The sequence below is a fragment of the Felis catus genome, chromosome B3 (genome assembly GCF_018350175.1).
Source record: "Felis catus isolate Fca126 chromosome B3, F.catus_Fca126_mat1.0, whole genome shotgun sequence".
Lineage (NCBI taxonomy): Eukaryota > Metazoa > Chordata > Mammalia > Carnivora > Felidae > Felis > Felis catus.
Genome location: NC_058373.1, coordinates 142,216,356 through 142,231,615, shown reverse-complemented (window position 1 = coordinate 142,231,615; position 15,260 = coordinate 142,216,356). Strand labels below are relative to the sequence as shown.

Below are 15,260 nucleotides of genomic sequence, written 5' to 3'. Positions count from 1 at the left end.
TGGCGGTCAGACGGCGCGGGCCAGCGGAGCCCCGGGGTTGCTCCTGCGCCGGCCCCGGTGCCCGGCGCGCACTCCTCCGCCCCTGCTTCGGGGAGGGTGGGAGCGCCACTTCTCCTCCTACTCCAAGGGTCCCTGCCCCGGGTCCCCGACAGTCCCCCTGCCCGGGTCTGAAACTCCCCTGCGTGTCTGCCTCCGTCCTGGGGTCCGGGATCCGAGGACCCGAGCCCGGATCCGCGTGCCTGGGAAGCGCGTCTCGACTGTTGCGCGCCGGTTGTGGGACGCAAGCCACTCGCCGCGGGGTGAGGTGGGGGGGCACACCGGGCGTGAACTTGGGGCGCGGCGACGTGGTGGGGCAGGGGCCCGCCCCCGGGGACCCTCCGTGTGCGGGATGCGCCGTCCTGCCCGCGAAGGCAGACCTCCTGGGTCCGCAGAGGCCGCTGAGCTCAGGGAGTTTAGGGCCGACGAGCGCCTCGAAGGAAGCAAATGTGCAACGAGAGAGACACTTTTTTTTAAACAGAGCTTATACCGAGGAACCCCATTTGCCCGTTCTGCCCTGTATTTTATAGCTTAACGCACGGTGGCCGCCCTTCGCTGTCCTTTAGGGTCCTGCGAAGTCATTTTTACCAGCGTAGTCGCCGTCATTCCAGCCGGTGACTCCTTCTAGACCTGGGGTGCTCAGCCCTTCCCTGGGGATTGCAGGTTAAAGGGCCCGCCCCTGCCCAGCGGCTTTCACTGCGTGCCACCAAGTCACGGCCACGGCACCAGGCCGGAGTCCAGCAGGGTGGACTTGCTCCCCTCCCTCCCAAGAAATGTCCAGGTCCCCGTTTCCCACGCCCTCGCCTACAGCTGGGGTTGGCAAACCTTTTAATCAGACCGACCGACCACGTGACACATACTAGTTCACTGTGTTTCATTTGCAGTTTTTGGATGATTGTTTCCAACGTTTGATTGGACATTTTAATTTCTTCTGTTTTTCTCTTGGGATGGTCGTCCGCTTGTTGATTGTTGGAGCTCTTTGTATAGGAGGCTTTTAACTCTTTGTCCTACATGTTGCGAATATTTTTCTCCCTCACAATTTGTCTTTTGCTATCACGGCAGCTTTTTTTTTTTTTTTTTTTTAAATGCGTTCGCATGGATTGGCTTTTTTTTTTTTTTTTTTTTTTCTTTAGAGTTTTCCCTTTGGTGTCTTCCTGCCCCGCTCCAAGACTGTGGAAATACCCATCTTACTACGTTTAAAGCTCTCAGACACCGGGTGTTGCTGAGTGGTTAGTGCATGGCTGTACTCTGTTGTGGCTGGGGGTTCATGGGCTCGAGACCCCTGGGTGGGTTTGTGACTTTCGTGGTTTTCTGCTGTGAGGCGAACAATAACCCAGCACTGTTGTGGTCTTACGTGTGGCGGAATCCTCTCCACCACTTGGGGGCGCTCAGGGGGGTCTTGGTGACTATCTGGTCCTGTGTCTCCCTAGAGGGCAAGTGTCTTGGCTGTTCCCACCGCAGGGCTGAGGCAGGGCTCCATTTCCTTCCCTTTCCCTGGCTGTCCCCTGCCTTGCCCTTATAAGAGCACCTGGCCCCAGATGGAGAAGGCTGGGAGACATATCCTGGCCCACAGAGCTGCCTGGAGGGGTCCAGACACTCTGGGCTGCAGACTCACTTTCTGAATCTGCAAAATGGGCACAGCCATCTTGCCTGGCGTAGAGGGTGTGATGTTAAAAGGAGCCCTTGGAAGTTAAAAGGTGCCCAGTGTGGTACCCAGCACTCCAGGACACGAGAGAGAGAGAGAGAGAGAAGCCACCGGCCCTGGAACCATTAGAGGAAGCTTCCTGGACAAGGTGGCCAGGAAGGCTGGAAGACTTGAAGAGAGGAGGTGATTTGGGCCAGTGCGGGGACAGCAGCAGGTCTCGGGCTGACTCCCCCGGAAGCTTTGCTTATTCCCAGTTTGCACTGAGTGCTGTGGATTCCTCTGTACCCTTTCCTCCAGATGCTGTCTGGTTTTGAACCCATGAACTTGGAAGGTGCCATTTTCCCTCAATCCCAGGCGTGTGATCCTGCCCTGCCTAGATGTCCTTCCTTCCTGCTCCACCCCTCCTTGCTCTTTGGTTCTTTATTTTGTTTTACTGAGGTACAATATTATGTTAGTAAGTTTCAGGTGTGCAACATAGTGAGTGATTGAACCTTTGTATGCAGTGTGGAATCACCACCTCAGTAAACCTAGTTACCATTCGTCACCACACAAAATTGCTACAATTTTGTCCACCACAGTTTCCGTGGTGTACATTACATCCCCATCACTTATTTACTTTATAACTGGAAGTTTGCACTTCTTAATTCCCTTCAGCGTTCCCCCATGTCCCTCCCCCTCTGGCAACCACCAATCTGTATGTATGAATCTGGGTCTTGTTTTGTTTTGTCTTTTAGATTCCACCTATAAGTGGAATCACGTGGTATTTGTCTTTGTCTAACTGATTTATTTCACTTAGCCTAATACCCTCTGGAGCCATTCATTCGTTGCAAACGTGTCGCAAAATTCCATTCTTTTTTTTTTTTTTTAATGTTTATTTATTTTTGAGAGAGAGGGGAGAGAGAGAGAGAGAAAAAGAGAGAGAGAGAGAGAGCTGGTGCACAAGCCTGGAAGGGGGAGAGAGACAGAGGGAGACACAATCTGTTTTATTTTATTATTTTTTTTAATGTGTATTTATTTTTGAGAGAGAGAGAGACAGCGACAGCGCTTGAGTGGGGGAGGAGCAGGGAGAGAGGGAGAGAGAGAATCCCAAGCAGGCTCTGCACTGTTAGCACAGAGCCTGACCTGGGGCTCAAACTCATGAACCGTGAGATCATGACCTGAGCCAAAGTCAGTCTTAACTGACTGAGCCACCCAGGCACCCCAAAGTTTCATTCTTTTATGTGGCTGAGTAGTTTTGGATTATATATATAACACATTCTATTCGTCCATTCATCTGTTGACGGACATATTGTTTCCATATATTTTCTTTTTTTTTTTTTTTTCAGTGCAAACACGTGGTTTTATTAACGCACTGGGATAGGATCCATGGGCAGAAAGAGCTGCTTTCCATGTCTTGGCGATTGTAAATAATGCTGTGATGAACAGGGGAGCGCATGTATCTTTTCGAATTAGTGTTTTCATTTTCTCTGGATGAATACTGAGGTGTGGATTTGCTGGATCACATGGTATTTCTAGTTTTAATATTTTGAGGACTCTCCATGCTGTTTCCCACGGTGGCTGCTCCAGTTGGTGTCTCCACCGACACTGCGCGAGGGCCCCCTTTGCTCTACATGGTCGCCAACCCCTGTTGTTTCTTGTGTTGTTGATTTCAGCCATTCCCACAACGCATTTCATTGTAGTTTTCATATTTATTTCCCTGCCGATGAGTGATGTTGGGCATCTTTTCATGTGTCTGTGGGCCATCTGGATGTCTTCTTTGGAGAAATGTCTATTCAAGTGCTCTGCCCATTTTTTTTTTAATTTTTTTTTTTAACATTTTTTATTTATTTTTGAGACAGAGAGAGACAGAGTATGAACGGGGGAGGGGCAGAGAGAGAGGGAGACACAGAATCGGAAGCAGGCTCCAGGCTCTGAGCCATCAGCCCAGAGCCCGATGCGGGGCTCGAACTCACGGACCGCGAGATCGTGACCTGAGCCGAAGTCGGATGCTTAACCGACTGAGCCACCCAGGCGCCCCAACCTCGCCCATTTTTAATCAAATTTTTGTTTGCTATTGAGTTGTATCAGTTCCTTACATACTTTGGATATTAACCCCTTATTGGATATGTGACTTGTAAACATCTTCTTCCATTCCGCAGGATGCCTTTTTATGTTGTTGATGGTTTCCTCCACTGTGCAGAAGCTTTTTAGTTTGATGCAATCCCACCTGTTTGATTTTTACTTATGTTGCCTTTACTTACTGCTGGTGTGAAATCCAAAAAAAATCATCGCCAAGACTGATGTCAGGGAGCTTACTGCGTATATTTTTTTCTAGGAGCTTTTGGACAGCTGGTCTTGCATTCAAGTCTGTAATCCATTTTGAGTTTATTTTTGTGCATCGTGTAAGAAAGTGGTCCGGTTTCATTCTTTTGCCTGTGGCTGTCCAGTTTCCCCGGCACCATTAACTGAAGAGACCTTCTTTTCCCCACTGCATAGACTTGCCTCCTTTGTCATAAGTTAATTGACCGTATGCGTGTGGGTTTATTTCTGGGCTCTCTATTCTGTTCCATTGATCCTATGTGTCTATTTTTATGCTAATTTATACTGTTTTGATTACCACAGCTTTGTTAGTATGGTTTGAAATCCAGGAGTGTCATACTTCGTTTTTTTTTCTTCATTTGTTAATGTTTTTATTTATTTTTGAGAGAGAGAGAGAGAGTGAGCGCGCGCGCAAGTTGGGGAGGGGCAGAGAGAGAGGGAGACACAGATTCTGAAGCAGACTCTGGGCTCTGAGCTGTCAGCACAGAGCCTGACGTGGGGCTCAAACCCACAAACCATGAGATCATGACCTGAGCCGGAGTCGGACCCCCAACCGACGGAGCCACCCAGGTGCCCAGGAGCGTGATACTTCTAATTTTGTTCTTTTTTCCCTCAAGATTGCTCTGGCTATTCAGGGTCTTCTGTTCTTCCATAGGAATTTTTTTTTTCTGTGTGCTTTCTCATTTTTATTTATTTATTAATATAAGTTATTGTCCAGTTGGCTAACATACAGCGTATACAGCGTGCTCTTGGCTCAGTGGTAGATGCCCATAATTCATTGCTTCCTCACAACACCCAGTGCTCATCCCAACAGGTGCCCTCCTCAGTGCCCATCACCCTCTCTCCCACCCCCCATCAGCCCTCAGTTTGTTCTCTGTATTTAAGAGTCTCTTATGGTTTGCCTCCCTCCCTCTCTCTGTTTCCGTCCCCCACCCCATGGTCTTCTGTTAAGTTCTTCAAGATCCACATATGAGTGAAAACATATGACATCTGTCTTCTCTGCCTGACTTATTTCACTCAGCATAACACCCCCCGGTTCCATCCACGTTGCTGCAAATGGCAGGATTTCATTCTTGCTCATTGCCAAGTAGTATTTCACGGTATATGTAATCCGTAGACATTTTAGAATGGTTTGTTCTAGTTCTGTGAAAAATGCCCCTGGAGTTTAGTGAGGGCTCTTGCTCCATTCCATTTCCTGCAGGATGCCCGGCCCCCGCCCGGCTGCCCTCCTGGACTTTGGCCTCCGCTGGGGACGGCATTCCTCTGGGATTTCCCTCCGAGGCTCCAACCCATCAGGTCCTTATCTCTCTGGGGACGGTTGCAGGGCTCTAGACCTCGGCCGTGGATTTCATCCTCAGCCCTCACCCGTTAGCCATGGAAACCCTGGGCAGGTCAACCAACAGAGGAGCGAGTTGAGCCTTGGTGAGGTTAAAAGGGGTTGTTATTCCTTCCAGAGTTGCTGAGCAGATCAAATGAGGTGGTGTTAAGTGCTTACTTAGCCCAGCACTCAGTAATGGGTGGCTGCGATGATCTTTGCTCCTCTGGCAGACAGGTGAGTTCTCCCCAAGGACAGGGAATGCCTTTGCATCTCTGCTGTCTGCCATCCGTGCATTCCCAGCCAGAGAGAAATTCCGTGTGAAGCTGCTGGTGTCTCTCTCTATAGAAGAGACAGCAGAGCCGGGCTCAGAGAAGGCAGGTCACTTGCATAGGACCACACAGATCGCAGGCTGCGGGGGCCAGACTGGTGTTCCAGTCACGTCCCGCTTGGCCATGTGTTCCGGCCCCACCTGGCCGCTGCGGCTCGTGCCAAGCCCCGGGGGTGTGGGGGTGGGGTGGGGTGGGCAGCCGACGCTCAGAAAGATCCTAATCGGGGAGGGAGTCAGAGCCCAGGAAGCCCTTGGCCCGGAGCTAACCACAGTGCCCTTGGGGCAGCGCCAAAGTGTGTCTCCAGCTCCTGCCTAGATGGGGACGTGCTCCTCAGGGCACAGCATCCTAAGAAAACGGGGGTCCCACGCAGCCCCCTAAGAGCCATGTCTCCCGGGGCCACGCCTGAGCCTCCCTGTATTGTGAGGGCGGGATCCGAGCCAGCAGGACTGTGACCCGCCGTGGACCGGAGGCCAAGCCAGGCGTGGCAGGGGAATCAGAAGCTGGCTTTGGGTTTGTCTTTAAAAACAAATAGCTTTGTGATTTCTTTTTTCTTATGAAAACAGGGCACACACATGGTAAAACAAAACACACACAAAAATTCAAATAATCAAAGGAAAACAAAAGAGGAAACAAGGAAGTAAGACTCTTGGCAATTGTTGGATTATTTGCTTAGGCAAGAAACCCTTGCCGGGGCTTTCTCAGTGTCAAGTGGTGATTCCAGAACAGAGCTGGCTGAAGCTGGGGACGGGGGGGGGGGGGGGGGGGGGAGTTTGTGACCTCTCCTCACCCAACCACAGAGACGCTGCAGGGGTGGGGGCAGGCAGGCCACAAGGCCCGTCTCTCCATGCCCCTCGTCCCCGCCTCGGTCACCATATGGGCCTTCTCCTCTGCCAGGCGGGCCGCAGGCAGCACCCGGGTTGGGTCCCCCCAGCTCTGAGATTCCACAGAAGAAAGAGAGCTGTCCCTGCTCCCCTCCTGCCCTGAGTAGCGGCCTGGCCTGGAGCCAGGTAATCTCTGGCCGGAGGGAGCCTCGGGTCCGGGGGCTGGTCAGCGGGCAGGGGGCTGTGATAGGCAGGGGCCCCACAGTGTCGCGTCGCATCGTAAGAGCAGAGAGAAGGGGCTCTCCAAGGAAAGCAAGGGGTGCTGTGACCCTAAGTTGGGTGGGGAGGGAAGGAGGCATGCTGGGTATTTGGGTAGCACAGACGACAGGTGATCCCTAAGGGGTTACTCGGGGACCCTCTTTGACCCGATTACGTCCTCCCCTACCGAAATCCTCCAAAGGGTAAAATCTCACCTCTGCCCTGGCGCCTGGGGCGTCCCCATCTCTGGCCCTGCCCTTTCCCCTTGCTTTTTGCTCTCTAGCCACTTTGTGGGACGCACCCCATCCGCTCATCTCCCTCTTCGTGGCTTTTGCAAATGCTGTTCCCTCTGCTTGAATTCTTGTCCCCTATTCTTTATGTACCGAACTCCTGTCTCCTGTGCGCGCACGTGCTGGTGTTCTCTGGAGGGGATAAAAAGCCCTGGTTTGCAAGCCGGGCATTTGGCAAATTTCTGGACAAGTTTCTCTCATGGCCAATGTCAAGCTACCAGCATGCGGTGCTGAGCACGCACGTGGGAAGGGAGGAGTGTGGCTGGTGCCTGCGGCACGGACCTCTCCTCTAAGCCCCCGTCTGTTGTCCTTGCCCCTCCTCCACCCCCTGGGGGCCGCTTGTACCCTGTCCTGGCCGGTCCTGTCTCTGCCTTCCTGACATTGACGCTCTCTACGTGTTAAGTCACTCGTGCAGTTACCCAGCCGGTCAGGGGTCAGGCAGACCTCTGACCCATGGCTGCACCAGCCGGAGCCTGTCTTCCACCCTCCCTCCTCTGTCCCCGGGGCCCGAGGAGAGCCACTGTCCCTGACAGACAACTCGCCAACGGGTGCCAGGTCTCATTTCCAGCCTCCACACCGAGGCATGTGCCCCGGCCTCCTCCACCTCCCTGACTCCTTGCTCGTTAATTTGTACCAGCTTTTATGAGGTGCGATTTACATGTCGTAAATTCCTCCATTTGAAAGGCACGGGCCAGTGACTTTACTGAAGTTACATAATCCAGTTTTGGAGTATTTTCATTACCTGGAAGATGCCTTGCGAACAGGTGCAGTCACTCCCAGGTTCTTACATCCAGACTCTCCATCTTTCGGATTTCCGCCCTGATGTCATGCATGGGTGTGTGTGTATGTGTGTGTGTGTGTGTGTGTGTGTGTGTCCTTCTTTTGGGACTCACTATATACGTGCCCTGGAAGGGCAATGCCCCACCCCTGCACAGCCTGGGAACCCCTCCCATCTCCAGGATCTGGGGCCTGCCTGCCAAAGACCTTCAGCAAATATTTGTCAATGGACAAAAAGCAGGTTTAGTGAGATGCAGGTGAGGAGGCGGGTCTGGTGGCTCCTGAAGGCACTTTGGGTCACTTTCCACATTGTCTGCGCCGAACCGGGTCCCCACGGTGCCTCCCGCACTGACCAGACAGGGTTGGACTTGCCTTCTGGCTCTGGAAGGGAAAAGGAGGTGGGGGTCACTGAGGGAAGGCCACTGAGCCAGGGCAGGGCCGCAAGGAAGCTGTTTAGGAAGGAGGGGATTATGAGGGCTTTAGGCGCCTTTGTTGGGAGGGAGTCAAGTTACCGCGGGCGGCGGCGTGAGGGAAAGCGCTCTGGGCGCCGGGGTGGGAAGCAGGTGGACAGCATGAGTTGCTGTGTGCCGTGGAATGTTCTAGACTTGGGAGCACTTAGGCGATGAGAGGCAGTGGCCAGGACCTCCCCTACGGCCGTGGAGACTGTCACGCGGTGGGGTTTGGGCTCCTCGGGGAGGGGGTAGGAACGTGTCGTCCCAGATGGTGCCAGGCCTGGCACGTGGAGGGGCACAGTGTCGGCAGGAAGAAGCCTCGCGTGCTCCTGGGGGCTCTGCCCGAGGCCAGCAGTCGGCAGGGGGCGGGAGGGGGAGCCCGGGCGGCCTTGGGACCTCCTCGGCTACCTCTGGAGGCTGAGGGCCCAGCAGCGTTTCTCAGGAGAAGTTTCCATGGTGACGCCGCTCCAGGGGGCTGGTGTGGGGGCACTTTGGGTCCCGCGGGCCCATCCTCCCGCTCCGCTGTCTGGGTCCTGCGAACACGTCTGTCACGCGTGTAGATCCGTGCGATGCGTGTAAACGAACAGTTCTGCTGGAGCCAGGCTTCCCCACACTGGGTGCCCTGGGGAACCCCTCCGCGCGCTCACAGCCCCAGCATGGTCAGAACCAGCACCTTCAAGGTGGACAGTGACAAGCTGGCCCAGAGAGGGACAGAGCCGGTCCCTGTGGGGGTAGAGCCGGTCTCCCGAGCTGGGACCCAGGGTTTTCTCTGGGTGCTTTGCCCTGGCAGCGACGTAGCCCGGTCCTGGGAAGAGGCTCCCCCCGGGGGGCTGAGGCCCCTCAGAGCGCTCTTTCTGGCTCTCCGGTTGGCAGGGAGGGGACGGTGCTCCGGAAATTAGGCACGCTGTTTCACCTTGTGGGGGGACCCCTGCTTCCTCGTCTCTGCGGTGGCGGGATGGCCCCCTCCGGGGCAGGGTGGTGAAGGCCGTATCCCCGTGTGTCAGATTCCCTGCGTGGCGTACCCGCCGATGTCCCAGCCCTCACCCGGGCCCCTGCGTGCATCCTGCGGGCCTGGCGGTGGGGGTCCCCAGGCCAAGTCTCGGCACCGTCACCCTCCTTCCCGGCCTGCCTACACCTCAGACCCTCCTTTCCGCGTCAGGGCTGGGCAGTGGGACTTCTAACGACGGCTGTTGTTGGTGGCTGCTTGCCCGGTTGCCTTGGGCCGTGCCCGCCCCGGGCTCTTGCTAGAAGACATTTGCATGGGTGTGTGTTTCTCTGGTTCCAGGTGGCCGTCCAGGCGGGGCTCCGGGCTGCCTGTGGAGCAGAGGGCCCTCGAAGCATGCGGGGCCTAGTCCAGTTACTGTGGTCTCTGAGCTGGAGGCCTGAGTCGTCTGGGCCCCCCCCACCCCGACCCCCGCCGCCATCAGCTGGGGTCCCACCGTGGGGAAGGGCCTGGTCAGGCTGGGCCAGGCTTGGATGTCCAGCCAGGGCTGCGGCTCCTCGTGGGAGCTGCCAGGAGTGTGGGGTTCTCTGCCTCGTCTTTGGGCGTCCCCCTCTCTTGGGGCCCAGAGAACATGGAGCCCAGGGCTGTGTCCTTCCCTGAGCCCCCGGAAGAGGCCCCCGCTTCTCCAGGGCCAGCACCCCCTTGCCTGCTCCGTGAGCCCCGCCCCAGCATCTCCGTCCTCCCATTCTGCTGTCCGCAGGTGCTTTCCTCCTTCTCCTCTTACCCCCCAGCCAAACTTCCCTCCGTCCCCCATGCCCCCCATGCCCGCACTCATCCTGTCCCCCGCCACTGCCATCTGGCCCCTGGCTGTGCTGGAATGGCTCCTGCTGAGGCCGCCATGACCTTGCTAAGTGCACTGGGGGCACCTGTCTTGTCTTCCTGTTCATGGCCCCTCCTTGGCTAGACACCTCCAGCCCGTGGCTTCAGTTACCCCGCTCCGTACGGTGCCCAGTGACCTCCACCTCTGGTCCTGAGTGGCCAGTGGTCCCCAGAGCATCTCCTCTGGAACCGGGAAGCTCTGGAATTGAAAAGTCAGGTGTTTGAGGTTTCCTCGAGTGAGGCTTGAGTTTTCTCGTGATGGGAAGGTCCAGAGTAGCCCCGCTGCTAAGGTGGGGCCCAGCTCCCTGACTGTGGTCTCTGAGCCCTTCTGGTGCCTCGCCCCACATACACTTTCAGCCAAGGCCCCTGGGCTCTGCCTTCTCCTTGATGGCTGCTGGGCCCCTCCTCCCCGCACAGTGTCCAGGAAGCGCCTCCCGGCAGGTAGTGGAGGTGATCTGGGGCTCACGTGCTTGGCCCCTTGTAGGCATCGCCCCTGCCCTGCCTGGAGTCCAGCTGGGACATCGGTCCCACTTTCCAGGCTTCCAGCAGGGTGGCTGGACCCCGTGGCCCTCCCGGCCCGGGAGCGCTGGGCTCGTTCTCGTAGGTCAAAGCAAGCTGGGCCAGATCAGCCTCCAGGAGCAGCACCCGAGCCCCCATAGGGCAGAAGTAGGATGTTTTTATTCTCAGATCAGGAAACCGCATTTAATAGCAATAAGATAGCTCCCAGGGCCCGGAGCCGTCATCCCAGCCTCACTGCAGCCCCGGTAGGCAGGTAGGAGTGTCACCCCATTTCTCAGATGTGGGGACAAGGGTGGGGAGGTAGTGTGGCCGCCTGGGCTGGGGGCAGCCGAGGATTTGGGACACTGTCAGGTAAAGGAGAAGGGGCACCGGGCTCCCCGAAGGTGGGCTCGGCAGGGGTGGGTCCTCAAGGGTGCGCTCCTTTGCTCCCCACAGGTAGGACTCGCTGTCTTTGTTCGACAGGTGGGGCATCTGGCGCCCACTGTCCAAGGTCACAGCTGCCTCTGAGGAGCACGGGACTGGCCTGTTTGCTGGCCTTGATCCCAGAGCTGGGGTCCCGGTTCCCAGTGTCCCACAGCTTGCCAGGCTGCTCACCTGGTGCAGGTGTGGCCTGCCCCCCCGTGCCGCCCACGCTTGGCCTCCTTCCAAGGGGAAGCATGGGAACTAACCCTGTAGAAGCTGGTGGCCTTCAGCTTCCTGGGTCAGCTCTCACGTGTGCCTTGGCAGGTGCCGGCTGGTTGCCCGGGGGGGGGGGCGTTGGTGCCCCGGGGGCTGCCCCTCGTAAAAGGGAGGCTGGCGGAGAGCCCTGTGACCTGGATGTCCCAACCTGACATCCAGCTGTGCAGAGGTTAGGGGGACTCTGTGGTGTCCCCGGCCCCGGGCTGTGGGTGAGCGTGTCGGCTGGTGGCTGAGGTGGCCAGAACTTCCTGGCCGTCGTGAAGACCTTTCTTCTTTCTCCGGCCTCACCTCATTGTGGCTGCTGGATTCCCAGCTCCCAGTCCCCCCCCCCCCCCCGACTCCCTCCACCAACATCCCCCCGCCCCCCAGCACTGGTCTTCCCAGGAAATACAGGCCTGTGTTCTGAAGTGTCGCCTGTCACCCTGACCCCCTCTTGGGAGAGGAGCAAGCTTGGACGAGGCCTGCCCCTTGTCCCCCCTTCTGCGTGAGGCCCACACGGCAGTCCCCGCTCCCAGGCTCGGATCCTTTGGTCTCGTGCCCACCTGGGGGGAGAACCTGGGTGAGCGCAGTGCTGGCTCGTCCCCCTCGGGCCCTCAGGGGCAGGACTGAGTGTGAGTGGCCCCGCGCCCAGCGCCAGACCTCAGGGCAGAGGAGGAGCAGACCCGGGTGGCTGGCCCAGCTGTGCGGCTTCCTCCTCCCTGGTCCCGGTGCTGGGTGAGTTTTCTTGGGTGAGATTTCCGCAAACCGGGGGGCTTCGAACACCACACGTGTTCTCTTGCAGTTCTGGAGGTCACGAGTCTGACATGGGTCTCACCCAGCTGCAGTGAGGGTGTCCCAGGGCCATGCTCTCCCTGGGGGAGAATCTGGTTCCAGGCCTTTCCAGCTTTGCAGGCACCTGCACCCGCCTCCTCCAGCGCCACCTTCACACCAGCAGGGGCCGGCGGAGCCCTTCTCGGCGCCCCCGGGACCCCCTCTCCTGCCTGCTCCCCCACAGGTAGGGCCCTGGGATGACCCTGGGCCACCGGAAGATCCAGGGTCATTCTCGTGTAGTAAGGTCCGTTCCTAGTAACCTGACTGCCCTGTTCGACCTTGCTTCTCTCTTGCTGTGTCGTCGAACCTACTCGCGGGTTAGGGGATTGGGACGCGGGGGGCTGTGGGGGGCCGTCATTCTGTCCCCCCGCCCCCCCGTTGCCGGCATCTCCCTCCATCTTGTGAAGGGGTTCTCCTGGCTTAAGGTGGCAGGGCCTTCGCACTGCCATCCCGAGAACTCCTCTGCCCACGTGCACCCCACGGGGCCTCTGGCCTTTGTGGGGCGGCCCAGTCACCTCCCGCAATGCAGGCGCAAGCTCAGCGGCCGTTAGGCAACGCGGGCCGGCCCCCGGGGGTGAAGGCAGTCCCCCGTGTCCCATTTGCACAGCGGCAAGCCTCTGTGGCCGTGTTTGGCGGCCTGCTCCTTAAAGCTGGCCTCCCCGGCGCACCAGGCGGTCATCCCGACTGCAGGCTGGTCGGCGTGCCCGCCTTGGCCGCTCAGCCGGAGCTGCCCCGTGCCTTATCTGTTAGTCCTGCCGGTGACCCTGGCCGTGGTTCAGCCGCGGAGGCTTGCGGTCGAACCAGCCTGCCCAGAGCCGGGACTGTAGTTTCGTTTTTTTGTTTTTAATGTTCATTTATTTTTGAGAGGCAGAGAGAGACAGCAGGAGCGGGAGAGGGCAGAGCGAGAGAGAGGGGGACCCAGAATCCGAAGCGGGCCCTGGGCTCCGAGCTGTCGGCACAGAGCCCGACGCGGGGCTCGAACCCACCAGCCGTGAGATCATGACCGGAGCCGAAGTCGGACGCTCAACCGACCGAGCCGCCCAGGCGCCCTGAGCTGGGGTTGTTTTTCTTAACTTTTTCCTTATTGTGAAATACATGTAACATACCGTTTGCCGCTGTAACCACGTTTAGGTGCCTGATCTGGTGGCAACGGTTGCGTGCCGTTGCTGTTTCCGAAACCTTTTTGGGGCTCCCAACAGACCTGTCACCGCTCCCCCCCACCCACCCCTGCAACCCCCTCCCCAGCCCCTGCCCACCCCTCCCTTCTGTCTCTACGAACTTGCCTGTTCTCAGCGTTCGTGTCAGTACAGTCATAAACCACGCGGCCTGTGTTTCTGGCTTCTTTCCTCCACGTCGTGTCTTCAAGGCTCGTCCATGTTGTAACCTGTGTCAGCATTTCCTCCCTTTAAAAAAATTTGTTTTTGCAGCGCTGGTAGTTCACCCGGGAGTCCGTTTCAGGGAGCAGGATTAGGGAGTCGGCATTGTGAAACAGAGAAGGTGTTTCGGAATTTTTTTTTTTTTTAATTTTTTTTTTTAACGTTTATTTATTTTTGGGCCAGAGAGAGACAGAGGATGAACGGGGGAGGGGCAGAGAGAGAGGGAGACACAGAATTGGAAGCAGGCTCCAGGCTCTGAGCCATCAGCCCAGAGCCCGACGCAGGGCTCGAACTCAGGACCGCGAGATCGTGACCTGAGCCGAAGTCAGATGCTTAACCGACTGAGCCACCCAGGCGCCCCTTTCGGAATTTTTTAAATTGAGGCATAGTTACATATAACACGATACTAGGGTCAGGTGTACAACAGGAGGACTCGATGTTTGTATATGTTGCAAAAAGATTGCCACAGTATATCTCCTTAACATGTGTCACCACGGGTACTTAACAGGCACTTTTGTCGTTAGGTTCCCGGATGGGACAAGATCTACTTTCGAGGCGAGTTTCAAATCTACAACAGGGTGTTATCAACTATAGTCACTGTGGCAGCCACTGCACCCCCAGGACTCGCTTGTTCTTCGACTGGAAGTTTTGTTCCTTTCGATGGCTGTGTGGCCATCCCCCTTTTTGTTTAGCCGTTCATCTGTTGTTGGACACGTGGGTTGTTTTCCGCCTTTGGATGCTGTGACTAGTGTGCTGGACATTGGCGTACGGGTCTCGTGTGTGTCCCTGATTTAAGTTCTTTGGGGTACCTATTGAGAAGTGAAATTGCTGGGGCACACGCTAAGTCTACATTTAGCTCTTTGAGGAACCGCCCAACGGTCTTCCACAGCGCCCGTGCCATTTTGCGTTCCCACCAGCAGTGCACGAACAAGGACTCCAGGTTGGCCACGTCCTCACTAACACTTGCTATTAACTGTTTTTATTACAGCCATCCTAGCGGGTGTGTAGCGTGTCTCATTTGTGGCTCTGATTTGCATTTCCCTGATGGCTGACGTGGAGCATCTTTTCATGTGCTAATTGGCCAGGTGCACGTCTTGGGAGAAGTGTCTGTTCAGGTCACTTGCCCATTTCAAATTGGGTTGTCTGTCTTTGTTGTTGAGCTGTAGGAGATCTTTATATATTCTGGATATTAAACTGTCATCTGGAGCGAGGGTCTGAACCTGCTCCTAATGCTGTTCTCTCCCACCCCCTGGGATGCTGGCGCCCTTGTGTTCCCATTGAGTGGAGCTGAGGTTTGTCACCTGTCGCTTGCCTTGCCTGCTTGTTCCCAAGTTCTGCTTTTATACTTGTGCTGTGACCACTGTCCTGGTGGTGTCCTTGGCCGAGCTTCAGGGAGAGGGGTCCCGGGATCAAAGGGCCCGGGTGGCTTTGTGAAGACTGGAGGCCTGAGGGCTGGCACTGTCTCAGAGGTGGTCCCTGAGTGCAGGGGGGTCACAGCTGGTGTAAGTGCTGCCTGGGGGGAGACTCTGTTGATCTCTGGGCAGAGGTGGCCTGCTGTTCTAGGACTTGGGAACCCCAACGCCCCCCAGCATCTCCGGCAGATGAAGGCTGTTTGCGTTCGTGGAACCAGGACTGTTCTGTGGGGACAGATAGCCTGTGAGGCATGTCACACCCTTGCCATCACACGCTGGGACACCGAGGTCCAGAGAGGGTGGGAACACACCTCCGGCCACACAGCAACATCCAGACTAACCCCAAGATGGGCTTGTAGTGTGGCCCCTTGGGCAGGAGGATTTTGAACCTGAGTCTCCCTTCTGCCTGGGGCAGAATC

At 56.7% G+C, this 15,260-nt stretch overlaps 1 protein-coding gene across 6 annotated transcripts in view; it reads left to right on the top strand.

Moving 5' to 3' along the window:
* DEGS2 (delta 4-desaturase, sphingolipid 2) overlaps positions 1–15,260 on the top strand; it is a 72,212-nt gene that overhangs the window by 50,660 nt on the left and 6,292 nt on the right. Inside the window, exon 2 of one of the 6 annotated variants that reach the window (XM_023256214.2) lies at positions 1,170–1,265. The exons of the other annotated variants lie outside the window; for them this stretch is intronic. Within the exon in view, the coding sequence (XP_023111982.1) occupies positions 1,170–1,265 (96 nt within the window). The remainder of the gene's footprint in view (positions 1–1,169; positions 1,266–15,260) is intronic. 6 annotated transcript variants of the gene reach the window in all.